The sequence below is a fragment of the Rattus norvegicus genome, chromosome 4, assembly GCF_021556685.1.
Source record: "Rattus norvegicus strain SHRSP/BbbUtx chromosome 4, alternate assembly SHRSP_T2T, whole genome shotgun sequence".
In the NCBI taxonomy this organism is placed as follows: domain Eukaryota; kingdom Metazoa; phylum Chordata; class Mammalia; order Rodentia; family Muridae; genus Rattus; species Rattus norvegicus.
This window is the reverse complement of record NC_141537.1, coordinates 46,528,699-46,550,764: the sequence shown is the minus strand read 5'-3', so window position 1 is coordinate 46,550,764 and position 22,066 is coordinate 46,528,699. Positions and strand designations below refer to the sequence as shown.

The window sequence follows — 22,066 nt, the reverse complement described above, 5'->3', positions numbered from 1 at the left end:
GGGAAGAGCACCTGCTGATTCAGTTTTGGCACCGAAAGCAACAACAAGTCATTCACTGCTATTTGTAACCGCATGAAGGTATTCGTCAAACCACTCCAATAATCATGAAGAGATCCAAGAGCAATCTGTGGTCCATAGCTCGAGATACAGAGACAGGAGATGGTGTTACTGTGCTCTCAAGGAATTTATAATCCAAAAGAAGAAAGCAAAAATGTAGGGAAACAAAAGCTTAGGTGCTGTGGTTGCAGCATGAGTAGCTGGAGAGAGGAGAGGGAGAAGGAGAGGGAGAGGGAGAGGAAGAGGGAGAGGGAGAAGGAGAGAGAGAGAGAGAGATAGAGACAGACAGAGAGAGACAGAGACAGACAGAGAGAGAGACAGAGACAGACAGAGAGAGAGAGGGAGGGAGGGAGAGGGAGAGAGAGGGAGGGAGAGGGAGAGAGAGGGAGGGAGGGAGAGGGAGAGAGAGGGAGAGGGAGGGAGAGGGGGAGGGAGAGAGAGGGAGGGAGAGGGGGAGGGAGAGAGAGGGAGAGAGAGAGAGAGAGAGAAAGAGAGGGGGGGTGGGGATCGATTATAGAACATGCATGAGGGTTTCTTGGCAGAGTAGTCACCTAAACTGAGTTTTGCAAGATTCATCTCGGTGTTTTCAAGATGGGACACTTAGTAAAATGTACAACGTCAAAGAATGGAAGGCGATACCAGGGATGGCACGTTCTTCGGTGTCCCTTACCCTGCTCCGTTTCTCTACTGCTTGCCTGTCTTGCCTTGTCAAATTCAGATGGCCAGACCTGAGCTTATCTCTTTGGAATTGCAGGAAGCACGGAAGCATCCAACGTCTCTGAAATCGTGTGTCTCCGAAGCCTACTTACTTTAGGGAGAGTTGTACAAGATGGGTGGAAAACACAAAAGACAAAACACAAAAGTTTAGGAGATGCAATTCCTTCGATGTATTTGGTCAGGAAAATAAAGGGTTGAAGATTTTACCAGGCTAAAAAGATTCCTTGTGTGAGAGAGTAGTGTCTGTTTTGTTCTCCCTGTATTTTTCTCCCTCTGCTTCCTCACTTCCCGAGGGTGGCCAGAAATGTACATTTCTTTCCCAGAGGGTGTTTTAGATTGTTATGTCTGAAGCACTGTTGCCAGAAGAGCCCGATTTTATTTGGAAGGCAACTTGGCTTGTTAAGGGAATAGGAGAGAGGCAGGAGAGTCTCTAGCCTGAGAAGGAATGAGAGTGTGTCAGTTGATTGCGGATACATACGCCATTCCCTTCTGATGTGTCAGGGTACTGGCATGGGCGAAGCTGGGAATGGGGCAATATGCCCACACATGGCTGGACACACAGACGCTTCTAGGTCCAACCTCAGTGGATTGCTATGCTTAGGAAGAGCGAGTTGTGCCTCCACCTCCAAAGGATTGTATTTAAGACTTTGGGGGTTCTCAGAACCCTGGAGTTGTGGAGATGAGAGCAAAGTCTATAATAATTGAGAATAAGACTTTCTATTCAGAGTTGTATTTAAATTAGTGGTTGAAAAATATTAGATATTACTTCAACACTCAATTTAGTATATTAAAATTCATAGCCATCTGCATTGTGGAATGATTTCTCTGGTGTGTTAAAGAACAGATCCAAGGGCATATCTGAGCTAGAAGCAAGAAATGAAGAGGCCTATACCCAAAAGCAAGCTAAGGACTACAAGGCTCTAAACGTAGACTTAGACCTGGAGCTATGGGGAAGTTGATGGATCTGGAAGATGCTCAGGAGATAGAGGTGAAATGGGAAGATGTGTTAGGGCCTAGTTAGGAGACAGGAGCCATGCAGGTGTTTGTACAGGGAAACAATATAAAGAATTATAAACTGGTAACTCTGGGTTAACAGCTGACTGGCAGAACTCTTGGTCCTAAGAGTAGGACAAAGCACTCAAGGAAGGGACACAGTTTGAAGGGCTCCCATTTTCCAGGGCTGAGCTAAAAGCTCAATGGAGATCTTGCTTCTGTAGTTTCCTGAGTTTGCTGTGGTGCCATAGCCTGAGGCTGGCTACCTGAAAACAACCTACAAGACGATATTGTAACAGAACTAGCCTGTATGAGTTGGTGGAATTTATTGAGAGAGAATCTAGAAGAATGTAGAACTTGCTGGAGGTCACTTTACAGTAAGCCTGCTCACTGGGAAGCTAGTTGTGACAACAGTGGAACTCACTAAAAAGCTGCTCATGGGGACACTTTCTCATACTCATACTCAGTGTCTTTCAAGATGAGCACCATTTCATGACCTTCATGATAGCCAATCAGCAGGAAGGCAAGAAGAGAGAAGACCAGCGGTGGGAAGAGAAGCCTGTGCCTTCGCCACAATGCTTGCACTTTCCTCCACTGACACAGCCTCACTCTGGGCTGGCTGGTTGCCAGAAGAAGAATGTTACTAGTGCTCACCTGCAGGATCATAATTAGGACAGAGAAAGGTGGACCTGGAGATTGGCGACTACAGGTGGATAATTGGTTAGGAGGACTTCTGCAACAAGAGCTGTAATATGAATGTTTATGCCTTCCGAAACGCATTGGTTGGAACCCTAACCTCATAGGCATGGTGTTGAGCAGCTTGTGAGGGCCAAAGTTCTCACCACCAGGATTATTTTCCTTATAAAAGGTCCTAGAGAGTTCTTCTCCCATTGTCAACCACATAACACAAGAAGAAGACACTGTTAAACATAGCAGATTATTAGTCCACCAGGCAATTTTTTTCTGCACAGTGACTGTGGACTTCCTAGCCTCTAGAACAGCGAGAAATGAATTTCTTTTGTAGCTTGGAGACTACTCATTTTATGGTGTATATCAGAGACAAATAGACTAAGACAGTGGCTTGCAGGGTAGATTTTTCTTTAATTGTTTTCATGTTGTTTTTTTAACAAAACAAACATCAAATTGGGAAGAAGAATTATATTCAGAATTAAAAAGGGTCATGATTATACTAAAGCACAGACTACCAATACTTTAGAGAGGGGTAAGAGAGCCCTCTGAAAGAAATCAAGAGATAGAAGGCTGCAGAGGTATACTTAAGATAGAACAGTATTATAGAGGCCAAGAAAAGAGAGACTTGCATAAGGGAAAGAGCAATAAAGGGTAGATATACTACATAGAGGCCAAGGGAAAACATTATGAATGAACCTATAGTATGTTGAAACTGAGAGAGTTTGTGTAGAACCCATCAAATATTAACTACAAGAGTGTCCAAGCTGGATACAGGACTAAATGGGATTGAAAGATGTTAATTCATCACTTTAGGTGAAGAAAATGCTATGATTATTTTGGAACTAACTTTGAAATGGGTAAAGCACATATGAGGGTTAATCTTGATGTAATGCTTGGTAGGGCTTAAGTCACTGAGGAGATAAACCTCTGGGTGTGTCTATCAATAAGAGTGTTTATATAGGTTTAAGTGAGGTGAGAAGATCCACCCTGAATGTGGGTGGTGCCAACCTGTGGGCTACGGTCCTGGACTAAATAAAAAGCAGAAATCCAGTAGAACATCAGCATCCATGTCTCTCCACAATGGGTAGAGTGAGAATAGCTGCTTCATGCTCCTGCATCTACTGCGAGGGCTGCCTTCATTGCCACACATTCCCTGCCATGATGAACTACACCATCAAACTGTGAGCCAAAAACCAACCCTGCCGTCTGTAAGTTGCTCGCTGGCATGGAATTTTGACATAGCAGCAAATTAACCAAGGCATTAGTGCTAGCTGTTTGTTTGTCTGGCTTATTTGAGCATGACACGAGTGAGGTCAAGGTCAGAGGTACAATAAATACCTCAGGGGGCCGGTTCACTGAGCTCTTTTCCTGCTCTCAATCTTAGACTCTCAGCCAAATTCTTCTGTATTCACTGAGTCCCAAGGGAATTAATAGAAAAATGGGGTGATGGAAGGGGCAAGTCAGTGCCAAGGTATCAATACTGCAAGACAAACTACTACTTCTGACGCATTCCTTATGAACTGCTCATATTATGGTATGTTCTACTTGAAATGTTTTTATGCTGGAAACCACACTAGCCTGGCTACTTTAAGTATGAGAAGAGTCAATAAAACTCTGACAAAACTCTGATCATCAGATTTGGCAGCAAGAGCATCCACCCACTGTAGTTTAGTACTCCCTCCACTTCCTCCTCCTCCTCCTTCTCCTCCTCCTCTTCCTCCTCCTCCTCTGCCTCCTCCTCTTTTTCTTCTTCTTCTTCCCCTTCCCCTTTCCCTTTCTCTCTCTTCTTCTTCTCTAACATGATAAATTATTTTAATCAAAAGTAATTTGTAGATAGAATGACATGTGAGCAGACAACAGAATAATGTGAACAAAGATCTGGGTCTGCTGATTTTTCAAGGTTTCCTAGCTAGCCCAGGTGGTAGAGCGTGGGACTATTTCTATTTTAAAAAATGGGTCAGAGAAACCCAAAGTCTCCCCTGCCCCAGGGATGGTTCTGAGGATCTTGTTAAGTGATACATATGATGACTTCATGTACTGGTGATCTTTTTATTATTAAAAAAATCTCTGAATTTATTCTTCTAAATTTTGACATAAGTAGATAAATTATTGTTTAAAAAAGGTATTAAAAATCAGTATTTTTATATTAGCAAGCTTTAAATGCTTTAAATTGTTTAGTAATTTTTCCAAAACAAATTTCACTTCAGCTAGTTCAAGCTCTTGATGTGAACAGTTCTTACTTTAGAAAGAAGCAGGAGTGAGGTTCAGCAGCTTACCAGCAAGGCTGCAACCCGAGGCTAAGCTCAGGAAAGAACAAAACTGACTGATTCCCAAAAATTCACCTCTGACCATCACTTGAACACTGTGACATGAACAGGTGCCTACACATCCACACATGCAGGCACACGTTCATACATGCAGGTACATATTTACACATGCAGACACACATTAACACATGCAGGCATATATCCACAGATGCAGGCACACATGCACACATGCAGGCACACATGCACACATGCAGGCACACATGCACACATGCAGGCACACATGCACACATGCAGGCACACATGCACACATGCAGGCACATGTTCACACATGCAGACACATGTTCACACATGCAGGCACACATCCATACATGCAGACACACATTCACATATTCAGACAGATATTCACACCTGCAGACACACATCCATACATGCAGACAGACATTCCTACATGCTGACACACTCACACATGCAGACACACATCCACACATGCAGGCAGACATTCCTACATGCTGACACACTCACACATGCAGACACACATCCACACATGCAGGCAGACATTCCTACATGCTGACACACTCACACATGCAGACACACCTCCACACATGCAGGCACACACCTCTAGGCTGTGGATCCTGAACTGTTTAAGAGTGAGAGAGCAAGCAGGCCTGCATTCATTGCTCATCTTTCCTGATAACCTTGTGACAGGTTCATCTCCCACAAGCTCATGTCACTGTCACTTCACTGCTATGACGAACTGTCACCTGATTATGAGCTAAAATAAACACTTTCTCTCCTAAGTCAGGATATTTTATCACAACATCAGGAAGGGAAACCAAGATACCAAAGATCTAAAGAACCTTTCTGCTGGGGTCCTCCAAACTCTTCATACCACCAATATCTCCTCCCTCAACACACAAGCTGGCATCCTGGAAAATTAGATTAGTGCGAATGCCAAAGAAAAGTATATTGACTACTGTAAGATACAATGCTTGCCAAATGGGATATTTGGAAAGGTTCATAGTGAAGATTCTCAGCCATGTGCATTGCTGAGTCTCTCTCTCTCTCTCTCTCTCTCTCTCTCTCTCTCTCTCTGTGTGTGTGTATGTGCATTATGTGCATGTGTATGTGTGTGTGCATGTGTGTGAGTCTGTGCCTGTCTCTCTATCTGTGTCTCTATCTCTCTATGTCTCTGTCTCTCTATGTCTCTGTCTCTCTGTGTCTCTGTGTCTGTGTCTCTTTGTCTCTCTCTGTGTCTCTCTATGTCTCTCTCTCTGTCTCTCTCTCTCTGTCCCTCTCTCTCTCTCTCTCTCTCTCTCTCTCTCTCTCTCTCTGTATACAATATGCTTCCATTCTTCATCCAGAATTCCACCGAACTGAGCTTCTCTTGACTCTGAGTGGTGCCTATTAATCTCTGTTACTTACATTCTCATTTTTCTGACTGATGTTTCTCTGTATAAGAACATTTAGTAGAAGAAAGAATGAAAATGTAGGCAGTGGGGGAGTGATGGGCAAATGCATAAAATAGATGGGAGAATAAGAAAAAACACAGAGCGAATCATTAAGATGAAGAATTTATGTAGCACAATTTGTCATGAATTGTACTGACCAATAAAGAAAATGAAAAGTTTGTGGATTAATATCGTAAACCCATACCCTGAATTAGAAGCTGGCAGATCGATGCTGAGAGCCGGCGAATACACTCGGTAATTAGTAGGAAGAATAAAGAAGTGAGCTAGTTAATCAGCTCTAGAATGTACTTTGGTTCAATCTTGCATTCTGACCAAACAGTTTCAAACTAGTTGTCATTTACTTCTAAATTGCTGGTATAGGGAGTTTGCTGTAAATAGAAGTACTAATTGTGCAGCTTGGAGCCAAGCACACACTCTGCATGTGATGTATATTCGTCTCTTGCTGTACAGTTCTGCCAACCAACCTGCTCCTGCTGTTCCCATTCCTTCCTTTCTTGGACACAGCATACCATTTACTGAGCTTTCAGTGTGTGTGTGTGTGTGTGTGTGTGTGTGTGTGTGTGTGTGTGTGTGTGTGTATGTGTGTGTACTGTGTGAATAGAGTCTTATAAATGAATAATAGCATGAGCGCGCCTAACTCCCTTTCATTTGTTCCTGGGCCTTCAAATCTCATTTCCTCAAACAGGGAAGCTGACTCTGCGAGCCTAATGAGCCACTTAAGTCCTATTTCATTATTTTATATATAGGCTTTGTTTCTCTTCAGTTTCATGATTTCCCATAAAAAGTATAAATGGATTAGTCATCACACTGCTCTGTGGTTCCACCTCTCCCGAGCTGCTCCTCATCTCTGAGTCACTGAGCTATAACCAAGAGAAGCCTTTATGCTAATTTGATGGAATTGATGATAATCTGGGCCTGGCGAGTGAGGTCTCAGGTTGGGGTAGGACCGAAAGCTCTGCAGAAACTGAAAGGGCAGCATTGTCACCTAATGCATGGGTGTTTCCTGGAAACCTCTGGAATGTGAGTTGAGGCACAGAAGGAATTGGGAGGACATGATATACACACACACACACACACACACACACACACACACACACACAGAAACACAGACACAGACACAGACACAGACACAGACACAGACACAGACACACACACACACACCCCAAATACTAGTTTGTAAGAAGCGATGTAGCATTCTCTTTCCTGTAACTCCAGCTTACTAAGGGTAGTTGTATAACATGAATTAATTGCAGCCTGTGAAGGATGAGCTAGTGGACAGGTGCAGGTAACACCTATGTCTGGATGAAGGTGAGGGAGAGCACCTCTGTCCTATTCTTCCACCAAGGCAACAGCCAAACCGACGAAATCGATGGTGCATTCATTGCTTTTAATCCCAAATGCTTTTATTTTATTGCAATATGCAGCATTCATCACCTAGACAGTCAGCTTCTCAGGAGAGCCGTCTTGAAAGTCAGACCAAGCTTACAAGTCTCAGCTCTCCGCCATTAGACCCGAGTGTTGTATGGGATCTGAGACACAAGGAAACATGACCCCTCCGAGGTCTCTCATCTTTTTGAAAAAAATTGTCTTATGTGCTTGGATGTTTTGCCTGGATGCATCTGTCTGTGCGTGCCTGGGGCCCATAGAGGCCAGAAGAAGGTGTTAGATTCCCTGGAACCGGAGTTACAGACGGTCACAAACTATTACTTGAGTTCTAGGATCAAAGCCTGGATCCTCTGGAAGAATAGCAATCGCTCTTAGATACTGAGCCGTCTTTCCGCATCAAGCTATTTTCTTTCCCGTTATCCATGCATTCTCCTTCATACAAATTAGCTACAGAATTAACATTGCTGTGTTCATAAACTCGAGTCTCTGACATTACCTTCACCATCTAGATTGCTTTTTCCCCCTTAGTTAACTCAGATTCACAGAGAAAGTCCTAACAAAGGATGCTGTGTAAGCACAAAGGGTTGCAAGACGCCATATTGCTGCTGTGTCCTCTGTTACTGTTGGTGATGGGCTTCTTGCTCACGAGTAAGGAGTGCGCCATCAGTGAAGGATTCAGCTACTGCCAGTTGCTCATCAAACCTAGATGATGTGATCATCTCTCCCACATGTTCAGGAGAAAGCAATGTGGCCTTATATACAATTTGCTTTTCTGATTGGGACGGCTTAGGTAATGCTATTTTTACGTTCTATCTCCATTCTATTAAAAGAAAGACAATAAGGAGTGTGGTAAGATCAGAAGAACTGAAAACCTCACTCCATTACTCAAGCTTGTATATACTCTGGGTGTGACTCATGACTGGGCACAGGAGGGACAGAGAGCATCTCACTGGACACGTGACCAATTATTAACAGCTCTCTAGTTAGGTTTTCTATTGACTTAAGGTGCTTAAAAATGTCAAAGTTGCAAGATAGAAGTACTGTTTTTCTTTTCTTTTTTAAAGGATGATTAGGGGCGTTTTGTAACTCTGAAATTAAACATTAATTCCAAAAGATATTCATTTCCCCCTAGCCACACAAAGGCACTTTTGTGACCAATGTGTGCAGTTTCAGCAGGATCACGTCATCCCTAGAGAAATGCCTTCAGAGGAGTGTCTGTCTCGGGCACCTCTCACTTAGTAGCATTATTTTTACATAGATGCTCTTAAATTTATATTATGCATTAATTAACAGCTCATACTTTAAGAAGAGAATAGTTAATTTTTATACCTTTTTACTTTCCTTCAAAGATTATAAATATTTTAAATCACCTACTGAATTTAATAATGCAATTTAATATCCTTACCTGAGTATAGTTCCTCCATTTCTGTCCATTAGCTTTGTAATGTGTGATATATCTTTTGATCGATACAATGTACTTATATGTACAAATGGGAAAGAGTTTTTCTCCTTGTTCGGTTAACACTTATGGGGACGACACACCCCTTCTCTGCTCATTTAAATATTCTCTTTTGGTTCCTTCTTTTTTCTTCCCTTTTGAAATCCTTTTACCCATATCCAGGAAAGACATAGGCACTAGAATCACAGCAACAACTAGGCATAGAGTCTCATGAAATCCTTTTCCCGTGGTGGAATGACATTGCCAAGAACTTGTAAGATTAGTAATCTAGTAATATCAGAATAAGACCAACAACACGATGTATGAATCCCTAAATAAACAAAAAAAAAATAAGGAAGGAAGAAAACACAAAGAAATCTGATAATATCAGCTTCCAAAATTGATTGTGAAATCTTTACCCCTCCATGGTAAATCACATCACAAAGAGACGATTAAATACCAGATTAAATTAAACTGTTGTGAATTTAGGAAGAACCAGGGGAGGCTGAGTATTCCTGTCTCGTGGTCAATGCATTTCCTTTTTGAGATAGATTTTAGGGAAGCCAAGCTGTGAGGGTAGCAGATTGCATAGTGAGCACCAGGCAGGAAAACATGGAAAATGAGGAACAGATTATGCAGTGATCTTCCCAGGCAGCGAGGGCGAGTCCTCCTCCACTTGGTGAGGGCGAGTCCTCCTCCATTTGGTGAGGGCGAGTCCTCCTCCACTTGGTGAGGGCGAGTCCTCCTCCACTTGGTGAGGGCAAGTCCTCCTGTTCCTTTCCCTCTTGGGTTGCATTGGAGCTCGGCTTTGTACTGCCACTATTAACCTCTTTGAGACGTTTATCTCTTTCCACTGCCTGATTCCCATCATGCCAACCACTTGGATCCCTTCACACCTTGTGCCCACCCTCATTGTTCCTTGTGAATGGTTTTTCTGCAGGAAATAATTATATCAGAACAGATATGGAAATCCTTCTAGCCTCTGCGTTCTGAGCGGCAGATTGCATGAAAGTTAATTAGTTTAATTTATGGAAGTCTGTTTTGCATTCTTAAGCTTGTGGTTTCAAAGGAAATAATACTTGCTATATGACAACCCTCTTCTTTCTTTGGGCCATCCTGCACGTGGCATTATTGAAGGACCTTCAGAGATAACATTTTAGGGGTAGATAGCTGCCTCACGTGGCTGCAAGCTCTTATACAAGTATTCACAGCAATTGGGTTTGGGGTGTTCCATCAATAAAATAGAGAATAAGATTTTCGAGTGAATGGGTAGCATGGCTTATTGCCGAGGTCTCACTTGTCACCCTCTTTGTTCTCTGTTGTCATTTGTTCTCTTAGAAACCATAGCTGATATCTTACTAGCAGTTTTTAAACAAAAAACAATGTTTTTGTGGTATTTGAGTGTGTGTGTGTGTGTGTGTGTGTGTGTTTGTATGTGTGTGTGTGTTCTTGTGCTTGCTTGTGTGTACAACTATTTGAAGGCCCTGTGCTCTGCCTTACTTTCTTGGACCTGGGGCTCCGTTGGAAGTCATCAGGTCCCTGTGATTCTCTGCTGAAAAAGCCACACTGTTGGGGTTACAGGGATGTATGGTCCCAGGTGGCTTTTCTGTGGATGCCGAGGATTTGGATTCCGGTTCTCAAGTTTACCCAGCATGTGCTCTTTCCCTCTAAGTCATTATCTCAGCCCCTCTCGGAATGTTCCTCTCAGAATCTTCTCACACTCCAAAGTTTCTTCTCCGGAATGGGACAGTGTTAGACAGTGAGTGGGTTAAAGACTGCAACTAGGGCTCACAGCGGTTGGTTACATAAGTTGCTAATTGGTTCCTACTCTATGTGCACAGGGCTCACTTTTAGCGGCAATGGAACATGGATGAGGACAGCAGGTATTCAAGGAAGCTGGAGGTTCTGAGGCAGGGGTTTTCATTAGTGTTCAGGTGGAGAGTCTTCAGTCTCAGATCTCATGTGAATGAGTACGTGTGCATGCGTGTGTGTGTGTGTGTGTGTGTGTGCGTGTGTGTGTGTTTGATATGTATGTATGTATGTATGTATTTGTTTGTGTATGTGTGTGCTCATACACAAATCACAAATGTGCTCATACACATATGTGTGCAAACCAGAGGTTAATGCTGAGTGTGCACTTGAATTGTTGTGCCCTTACTACTTGAAGTAGGATCTCTCATTGAACCAGGAGCTCATAGATTTGGCTAGGCTGACTTGTCAGCAAGCAGATAGCCTCTCAACTTCACCTGCACTTTATTTACAGATGCAGCTGCTGGATCTGGATTCCTGCAGGTGCTGCAAATCTATACACAGGTCCCCATGTCTTCATAGCAGACTCTCGATGGAGCTGTCTTTCCCACTCCTGTCTTAATGATCCAGATTTTAAGTTTTCTATTTAGAGGGACCTGTGGGAAAACTTCAGATGAATTTATATAGTCACAAATTCTTGAATTTCATTTGAATACAATAATATTGTGTCTTGAATGAATTTGTACTTACTTGGCTATTGATAATTTAGATGTCATAAAATTATTAACAAGTAGAACTGTAAATTTTTACAATGGAAGCTATATTCACATCAGTAAAAATGAAGTATAAAATGAAGACATAATTTTAAAAGCACATGCATTAGGCTATTTTTAGCTGAAATAACATTTGTATTTATGAAATTGTTTTTTAATGACTCAAATTATTATCTATTTGATACATAGAAATCTTTCTACTTAATTTTTCAATTTTAAAGCTATCACAAGTAGATTGAGCATTTAAAAAAAATTTTTTTGGCATATGGCAATATCACAGTGAAAATGCATAAATCCAGGGACTCTGGGAACCCACATTAGTCCATGGCTTGAACTTTTTCAAATTCTTAAGAATTTCAGTTCAAGGCTGGACAGAATGGTGTGTGTTGCGCCACTCGGACATCTCTCACCCTAACTCAGGCTTGAAATCAAATGCAGTGAAATGACACGAGGGCAGGCAAAGAAAGAGGCTTCCAAAAAACCACCTGAGGCTCTGATAACCGTCGCTAAATTCCCATAAACTGGCGGTGTTTAATCTCTATCAGTTGGATGCTTAAAATTAAGGTTCATAGATTGCCCACTTGTTCTCAGAAAGCCGTGTAAGTTGTGCTGAGGTGTTCGGAGTGTATCTATCTGACAGTGTTTCCAAAGGTCTTTGTTTCGGTTTATTGGAAACTTTCTGAATGGTTTCTCCACATCAAGTGTTTCATTTAGGCAAGAAACCGCAACCGCCCAGCTCTCACTATGCTCTTGGAAGAATAAACGTTATCGAAGCCTCTGGCAGGTCCTTTTGCACAGACATCACCTCTACCCATTCCATTTCGCAGGCCAGCCAGAAGTGAAGCTACTTCAGCTAATGAAATTTACTTTGATCAGAGGAGGCCAATCACCCTTCAAAGCACTGCTGTGTTCGGAAATGCAGGCAAGTGTCTAGTAAATGGAGGGCAGCGCAGCAACAAGGGATCAAAATAGGGGCTGACGCTTCATTAGGTCACATTAATACCTGACAGAGGCTGACTGCAAGTCAGCGGGGAAGCCCTGTTACGTGTGGGCGATGTAGGGGAGGTGGACTTTCCCCTTCCCTATCCACTTTCCTCCAAGTCTTTGAAAGAATCCTCTCTTCCTTCTCCTTCCCATTTCCTTCATCCATCCCTTCCTTAGTTTTACCAAAGAATTTACTCAGAAACAGTGACTTCAAGCTAATATTTTTTTGTCATTCATTGGTCATATTTCAGGGGTTTATAGGAAAACAGTAAATAGGACATTTAACAGAACTATAACCCAAAAATATGTATATATATATGTATACACACATATACATTTACACATACACATATATGTGTATGTTAAATATTTATGTAGATATGCAGTTTTGACTGAAGGGTTTTCAAATAAACTTTGCATAAAGGTGTACCTTGTGGGAAAAATTTTTAAATATGGCTCATATAATAAATCATGCATCTTCTCACTCCTGTATAGGGAAATTACAACATGCTGATTTAATTACACATCTTGCCTCTGAGCTTGATTTAGTCAATTAATTAGCCATTGCTTAATTAAATAGAGTTTTTCACTCCTTCCCTCTGTCATATAATTCTCCAGTTCTCTGACATTAACAGGGCGTTCACCAATAAGGCTTTGACTTTTTAAGATTAGCACAGACGTTGAGAGTCAATTCCACAAAACTACCTTAACGTCAGGCAGTAGCTGCGAATGGGGTCCCCAGGCTACTCTGATGCTTCTGCCTGGCTGACTGCACATTTGGCTGCCCTCACAGTCCTACCTCCCTCAGGTGTCATAATTTGCTAGGAACTCAGAGCTCAGGAAAGTTCCATGCTAGTGATTGCATTCTTATTACACAGACTATAACTCAGGAACTGCAAATGAAATAGGTGCTCTGTTAGTCAGCAACTTACTGCTCTGGCCAAAGCCTGACAAGAAACAGCTTCAAGGAGGGAAGTTTTACCTCAGCTCATGATCCGGGGATACAGTCCACAGGTGGGACGGTTCCCTGCTCACATCCCAGATGAAGAAGGCGAGAAAGGAGAATGCTGGGGCTCCCCTGGGCTTCTTCTTTACCCCCTTCTAGTCTACGTAGCCCTCCATCTGCTGGGACGGTACTATACCCACATCAGAACAATCTTCACCTTAGTTAACCCTCTCTGGAAATACCTTTACAGACACACTCAAAGACATAGTCTTCTGTGTCCTGGGCATTTTTTTTAGGTTCTTATTTGAATACGTGTCTGTGTCTCTGTGTGTAGATGCATTTTCATATGTGTGTAAGTGTGTGGGGACCAGAGAACAACTTTGGGTGTCAGGTTCAGGAATAACCCCTACCACTTTTGAGCGAGATCCTCTTATTGGTCTGCAGTTCACCAATTAGGTGAGACTTGCTTGCCCTTGAGCTCCAAGGATCGTCCTGTCTCTGCTTCCCCACTGCTGGGGTTACACGTGCTTATCACCGAGCCTGACATTCTTACGCCATGTCCTCATGCTGGCTAGGCAAGCACTTTACTGAGCGGTCTCCGTAGACCCGTAAGTGTTTATTATTTCATTGAAGTTGACAGATTTGATCATCACGAGTACATCCTTGTCAATGATCAAAAATGTACTTCTAAGCCACAGCCCTCCAATGTTCAGTGAGGTTGCTTAACTGTAAGCCCCTGCTGCGAAAAAAAAAATACTTATGTCAGGGGTAGATGAGAATGGTGATAAAGAGCTCCCACACTCTCCTACCAGATTATAGGAGCCCCTGGTTCTGTGAAGGCTCATTTCCCCAGGGTAGGGGAATGCCAGGATGTTGAGGTGGGAGTGGGTGGGTGGGAGGGGGAGCATCCTCATAGACGCAAGGGAAGGGGGATGGGAGAGGGGGGAACTGGGAAAGGGGATAACATTTGAAATGTAAATACATAAAATATTCCATAAAAAAGATTATCGTCTCCTGATACGTTAATATGCCCTCCCATCTGGCAACTCTCTGAATTTTGTTAAGACTTCAATTTACATATCCTTATGAAGCATGGATGATTAAATGGATGGTCACTGAAGTAGACTCCCAGTCTTCCTTCTTCCTAGAATTTACTGAATATTCTAACCTGTAACCATATACGTTAGTACGTGGTATTTCTAGTAACAATTTCTTATTTATTGTTTATTAACATGAATTCAAGTGTGACAGGAAGCAGTTGACTATGACTTTCACATCACTTAGGAGATTCTAGAGAGTTTTAGGGTTCTGTGCCAGGAACTGAAGATAACACACACACACACACACACAGACACAGACACACACACAGACACACACACAGACACACACAGACACACACACATACACACACACAGACAAACACACACATACACACACACAGACACACACACACATACACACACACAGACACACACACACAGACACACACACAGACACACACACAGACACACACACAGACACACACAGACACACAGACACACAGACACACTCAAAGACACACACAGACACACACACACAGACACACAGACACACACACAGACACACACAGACACACAGACACACAGACACACTCACAGACGCACACAGACACACAGACACAGACACAGACACAGACACACAGACACACACACAGACACACACACAGACACACAGACACAGACACACACAGACACACACACAGACACACAGACACAGACACACACACAGACACAGACACATACACACAGACACACACACAGACACACACACAGACACACACACAGACACACACAGACACACACAGACACAGACACACACACAGACACACACACACACATAGACACACACAGACACACACAGACACACAGACACACACACAGAGACACACACACACACACACAGACACAACTCTAGGAGATGTAAACAAATATATATCTACCCCAACCGCACCAACTACAGAAAAACACTAGATGGCCTGTGTCTAGCTTAGTGAGCCAGTGAGCTTCTTGGCATTACTTAATGGACCATAAGTTCTTTCACAGCATCATGAGGGGTTCTGGCTGTATCAACAACAGTGCACCACAGTGTTTGTGATGACTCATGGAAGCTTGCTGTCTCCCTGGAGTTCTCTGCACAATTGCAGGCAGCTCAGCTGGTGGCCCGACTCTCCTCTCCTTAGCACAGTAATTGTTTCCTGCCTTTAGACCCTTGTGGAAGAACCTGTGGATGTTAAGAGATGTAGCAGCTTTCTAGGCCTGGCAAGTTTATTTTCAGAATCTTCCGTGTTTCCCTTCTTCCTTCAGGTGGTAATGTGTCAACTCAGCAGAAATAGTCTGACAACCACTATGTGTTTGTAGGATCCTGTCACTATTTTTCATATCTATTCATCTATCTATCTATCTATCTATCTATCTATCTATCTATCTATCTATCTATCTATCTATCCCTTCTGTGCCTCTCTCTGTCTCTCTCTCTGTCTCTCTCTCTGTCTCTCTCTCTCTCTCTCTGTGTGTGTGTGTGTGTGTGTGTGTACCAAGTACGTAGAAGTTGGAAGGTAATTGTGGGACTCTTTCCTTCATCATGTAGGTCCTGGGCTTAGGTCCATTCCTCTGAGCAATCTTTCTGGCCCCTGTCCCTATCCTCAATCTTGAACTTAAAGGCGTATTCCATTGCCTGGTACTGATATAGATCAACTCCGTGTGATTAAAGGAAATTGAGGCTTAGGTAATTCCCTACAAGCATCCTCAGCTCTGGGGGGTGGGGGTGGGGCAAGGAATGGAGCCAGTTCCTATTTCATGTAGCTGTGTTGAGACTAGTGTGCTTCCTGTAAATTGTTCAGAACACAGCCTGATGTGCTTACCATTGCTTTTGGTGTCATTATTGTAGTACTTTGCTTTTCACTGGGTGCAAGACAAAATCTCAATGAGAAGAAGTAGGTAGGCAGGAGTTCTTACAAGCAGGAAGCAATGGTAGACACTTGACTTTTTAGGTAGGAGTTGGCTATGGCAGGTGTAAGAGCTGAGTCTGATTTGCAGGCCTTGCCTTGGTCGCATTCTAGGCAGCCACAGCAGCCCACATCACAGTTGGGTGCCCCATGTGGAGAGTTGTTTAATAAATACCCTTCGCCGATGATCACAATGGAGTTTTATGGTTGCTCTCAGCCTACACGATACAGAAGTATAGAAGTAGTTTAATCTGTAACGGAACACGGATTTTCCTATATTGCCTATTAAGCTCTCATTGTGAAAGCCAGTAACTTGTACTCTGATAGAAATGAGTCTGCAGTGATAGTAATTTAACAAGAAAGTTAGTGTGGAAGCCAAGCTCCCTTTCACGTGCCTTAAATTTTACCTTTAGTGTCTCAATGCATTTTGCATCTGAGCTTGGCAGTTAATGGTCTCTGTAATAAATTCAAAGTCAAGTTGAGCCCGTGTGGAATTCTCAAGTCTGTGTGTCTTTGCAAGGCCCTCATGCCATCTAGGCTCCTTCCTGGTCATTTTTTACCAAGTTGATTGTTTTGTAACAAATAATTTACTGATTGGAATTCGGATTGAATGCTACAGCAGGAAGCAATCTATTCTCAAGAACCTGAAGGTTTTTTAGCTGTCTCCTGTTTTGTTGCTAACCTCTTACAAACTGTGGCAACATCAAGCAGTTCATATTCAAGTAAGTTAAAAAGAACATTTCTACAACCTCTTGTTTTATTATTAATTTGGTTGCAAGCTCATGGCAGGTAAGGTTTGCGCATGATTAGGCATATTTGGAAATTACCATTGTGGTCAAGAAGAATCAAAGAAAAGGTCTTTACTACTCATGTGATAACTAACATCCCATCTGAGTTTAGCCTGTAAACCTTTAACACTGTATCAATCCTTCATCTGATTTCTTTCATGCACAGGAGTTGGGGGTGGGGAAAGATGAAGCACATAGTCACCTTCTGGCTGCTTTGTTCCTGCCTCTTTTGATCTCCCAACCTATATTGATAGCTTAAAATGTCCGTCCTATTTTCTTTACTTTCCCCCACTCCCTTCATCTGGTCCCTGTCGGACAGTGATACAGATATATCGCTAAATATCAGCTATCAATAAACCAGTAGACTTAATTAAAGAAAAACATTGTGTAATTTGCTGTAAGCACTTTTCTCAGATTACCATTAATTGACTCTGTCCATAGATCATTCACTACAATGTTTTATCTTTATTGGATTCCTGATTTTTTTCCAAAATATTTTACCTTCCAAGCATAAAATGACATGATCAAAATGTTGTTTGTTGGTATGAAGATACACTGTAAATCAAACTGGTCCCTACTACTACAGGTATATAATTCTATGGTGGAAGGTGGCCAGGACCCTAGAGATGATATGAAATCTCCACCATCTGCAGCCCTTAGAAGTAGGGCGGTATGCATCAAAAGAAGTGTAAAACAGTCTTGGCTCTTGAGGAGAAAGTCAAGGTAAGCTTACACAGGTAAGCTTTAATTATAATGTATAAACCAAGCAAAATGAACACAAGGATGGTCAAAATGTTCTGAATCAATACACAATTTTCTAGGGGCAGGCACATCTTAGGCAAAAGATAGCAGAGAAGACACCAAGTTCCAAAGCTACAGCTTTACTCCAGAAGTCAAGGTACACAGTTGTAAGCTCTGCTGCTCTGTTCACATGAATGGAAGAAAGAGCTGGTGTTTGGATTGAGAGGGTGGACATTGTGAAATTTCAGTTGTGCTTTTGGGATGCTGGTCTGTGTGCTCAGCCCCAACCCTTTATCAGTGGGGCTATCATTCTGTCAATATTTGAGGAGGGGAGGTATCATCTAACAGAACAACACGGGACTAGAGGAACTGGCTCAAAAACAAGAAATATGGTGGTTTGGAGGTTTATAGAAAGAAACCATCTTGTTATTAAGCTTCTCCAAGGAAATAGAGCCAATATAATATTAGCTGTCTCTAGCTGATCTATCTGTATGTCCATGCATCATATTTTTAGAGGCCAGCAACTCTAAAATCTGTAGAGTGAGGAGGATAGAGCCCCAGGGAAGAATCTCTATTGAAGCTCGAGCCCAGTCTTCTGCCTGTTGGAAGAACTCTTTCTTAGGTCGACCTTTTCCTACTAAGGCCTTCAACTGAAGGGCACAGTCTGTCTGCCTATAGAGTGTGGTCTGCTTTGTTAGAATCTAATCTCACTTAAATGATCTCCACAAAAACATCTAGAGGAATGCATGAACAAATACGTGGGTATCTTGGATGAGCCAAGTTGATATAATTAATCATCATCCCCAGAAATATCTGTCCTCTTTGTTGGAGAAGTCTATATTTCTCATCATTATTGAGACCTGTGAGGAATCTATGTATCAGATATCAAAGCTCCAGTGGTCTGCCTCTTAAACAGGCCTGCCTCTGCTCTGCAGCCGAGTGAGAGCAGGGAAGCTCTGCCCTTGGCTTCCATGGCGGGAGAAAGGTGATGCCTTCATTAAGGACTTTCCTTTAATGGGAAAATGGGATGTTCTGTGAAAGAAAAACAGGATTTGGATATCAGTAGAATGAGTACCAGCTTTCCTTATCCTCTGAGTAACGCATGTTTCAACAGTGCCTTGCACCTACCATGTTTCTGCACTGGGTCTTCAGAGGACATTGATCTTGGTCTGTTTTGTTTTTTCGTCCTCAAATTATTCCTGTTTAAATGGAGATTAATAGGATGAAAATTTCACTTTTTTTTATCCACAACTGTGGATTAAAAAAATGTACTCAGAGCTAGTTTTGGAAACATAGTACATGTTCTATATTTTCTGAGTGAATATATGTGTGGATGCCTGTTTGCCAGGACAGCACACATTTTGAAAATAAATAATAGTGTATATATGTAGGTAGCATAGCTTGCTACCATGATAGAAAAACAGTTTTGAAAATAGGACTGATAACTTTATTCTGACATTTTAGTTCAATAGAACCAAAAGCTTTAACAAAAGGAGTTCATCCATAGACAGAAAGACACCCCACCTCCCCCCCATGCATACACACACACACACACACACACACACACACACACACACATGAGGAGAGAGAGGGGGGAGAGAGAGAGAGAGAGAGAGAGAGAGAGGCAGAGAGAGATATATATTAGAAATCATAACAGTTGAAAATTAGTTATGTAGTAGAAATGAAATAATAATTGTAGGGTTACACAGAGAGTAACAGACACCACCAATGATACATTACATGGTATACATGTTTTAAAAACAATTCTGAGTTTGTTCTTAGAATCAGAGTCTTTCTATAATCAACGTTGACTCTGTATTTATGGGCCTTTGTCTTACAGTTCACAGGTTTATCTAAAGTTTTCCACTGTCTGAAGAGTTTCTCATCTCTTGTGTATTGTTATCTGCATTTGGGGGACTATGTACTAGAGGTTCTGAGTGCAAGCCAGATGTAAGAGAAGACAGCCTTTTGCCTTCTAAGAAAAGGGACAACCCCCGGAGACAATGATCAAGCTTTTTCCAGATGAGCAGTGCTTTTCATTGAAGAATGTTTGAAAGTATTTCCCACAGCGGAGACTTCCATTTTCCATCTTCCATTGTTGCCGGTGAAGGTTTCCCCAGTCCTGCATGAACAATACTCAGATAATGATAACCTTTCTGTGTGGATACTGAGCGTCCTTTCGTACGGATGACTTGTATGATGGAAAACACTTCCTAGCATTTTGAGACAGTGTGGCTAGGCAGATCCCAAACCTTGTCTTTTAGCGTTTTTGCTTTTCTGGCTCTCTGGATGAATGGCTCCCAGGCTGCTGTTGCTGTGTGACAAGTTACGACAAACTCTGGGTGATAAGGCAGAGGCCATCTACTGTGTTTACCGGGCGCCCAGTCAGACATGAGCACATATGGCTTTTCTGGAACCTCAGCTGGGAACATGCAGAGTTAGTGGAATGACTAGTGGCTGGAATTGCCTCACCGGTCCGTGTCTGCAGTCTGAAATTAGGTCTTGCACCTCTGTGTAGCTGAGGGAATGGCCAAGTGACTGGACTTAGTGGGTATTATGGTCTACAGTATGACTAGTGACTTCTCTGTGTGTCTTGGCCTTCTCATGGTATGGTTTTGGGGGAGCAAAATCCCAAGAATGATATTTCATATTATGATCCTCAGAGACTCTTCTTTGGAGCACATCATAGGTCAGTCAGGTTGATTTCAAGCTCTTCCATTGACGAGGATAAAGGACTTGGCTATCTTTTTTCTCCTCTTTTCCTTTTTCTTATTTGGTCAGTAATTTATCTGAATTTCATCTTTAGCATCTGTTCAAAGGGATTCTGGCAGAAGAGAAGGTGAACGTTTATTTCCTGCTGTGGGATGATCTGGAGTCATCCTTCAGGATCTGTTTTGGGGATCAATGCCAGGACCCCTGAGGACACGAAATCTGTGGATGCACAAGTTTCTAAAGTAAAATGCTACATTTTCATACACCAGTGAACCCCCTACTTTATACTTTCAATAATCTCTAAGTTACTTATACTATCCAATATAATTCAAATGCTTTATAAATGCGTGTCGTGATGTATTGTTTAGAAAATAAAGACAAAGAAATAAATCTGTGTATGTTTAGTAGCGACACAATTAAAAGAATTTTGAGTTCCATCCAGAGTTAGTTGAAGCTGAAGAGGTGAGGCCATAGACAGTGGGTGGTCTGTACTGGCTGTTTGTGAACATGTAAGGTAATTTTATAATTTTGCATAAAGGGTTCAGAAGACTGTTGAGACGGAAGGGATCAAAACTATCCATCACTTCCAGAAATTCTAGTGTCCCTGTGATACTGAGTAAGTAAAGTTAAAATTATTACAATGAAGAACTTAATACTTAATTTACAACTACTATTACTTAATAATTATTTTATAAATAATAGTAGTAGTCTCTGAGCAAGACCCAGAGACTGTATATCAAATGACATGATATACAATACAAATGATACAAATACAACATCACAACCATTGCCAGAGAAACAGATGAGGCTTGCTTTCCCCTCATGCTTTTACCATTGAAAAAGCCTGGTACTTGGAGCTTGGGCTAGCTGACCTTGTTCTTTCTGTGGAACTTTGCAGCAGAAGAGACAAATCGCATTTGCTTTTGACAGGGCATGGGCTGGGGAGAAGGGTGATTTCAGAAAGACAAGGGTGGACTGAGCAGGGCTAATGCCCTGTAGCTCTCAGGGAGAAACTCCTTGGCCTATCTATCCACTGTGATAAATGAGTGGTCTCTTACTTATGAGGCATCAGAGGCACTGGTTGGCTTCAGAGCAGTGGTTCTCAGCCTACCTAATGCTGCACCTCCTCAGGTTGTGGTGACCCCCCCAACCATAAAATTATATTCGTGTAATTTTGCTACGGTTATGAGTCACAATGTAAATACTCATGTTTTCTGATGGCTTTAGGTGACCTCTGTGAAAGGGTTGTTCAGCTCCCCAGGGGATCACGACGCACTGCTGCTCTAGGCTGAGGAGACACTCACGTCATCTATGGCATGGATGCCTCTGGCTTGAGATATGCAGTTCTGGGTTTTAGCTTCAAACAATGGAAT

General features: G+C 42.3%; 1 protein-coding gene and 1 long non-coding RNA gene across 5 annotated transcripts in view; one reads left to right on the top strand and one right to left on the bottom strand.

Annotated features, from left to right (window-relative positions):
• The window catches only part of LOC148006251 (uncharacterized), a 33,302-nt gene extending 19,994 nt beyond the window's left edge, over positions 1-13,308 (bottom strand). Inside the window, exons 1-4 of one of the 2 annotated variants that reach the window (XR_015686391.1) lie at positions 13,229-13,307; positions 11,264-11,422; positions 8,985-9,348; positions 7,579-8,399 (exon numbers count right to left, since the gene is read on the bottom strand). This is a non-coding gene — a long non-coding RNA (uncharacterized LOC148006251). Of the gene's footprint in view, positions 1-7,578; positions 8,400-8,984; positions 9,349-11,263; positions 11,423-13,228 lie in introns of those variants that run through there. The other variant, XR_015686392.1, reaches the window with a different exon arrangement.
• The window catches only part of LOC103692063 (uncharacterized), a 52,783-nt gene that overhangs the window by 10,378 nt on the left and 20,339 nt on the right, over positions 1-22,066 (top strand). For 2 of the 3 annotated variants that reach the window (XR_015686389.1, XM_087659696.1), the window contains exons 3-4: positions 12,367-12,461; positions 17,827-17,963. Coding sequence is in view for 1 of the 3 variants with exons in the window: in XM_087659696.1 (XP_087515822.1) it covers positions 12,367-12,461; positions 17,827-17,963 (232 nt within the window). In the remaining 2 variants the exon portion in view is untranslated. Of the gene's footprint in view, positions 1-12,366; positions 12,462-13,410; positions 13,499-17,826; positions 17,964-22,066 lie in introns of those variants that run through there. The other variant, XR_015686390.1, reaches the window with a different exon arrangement.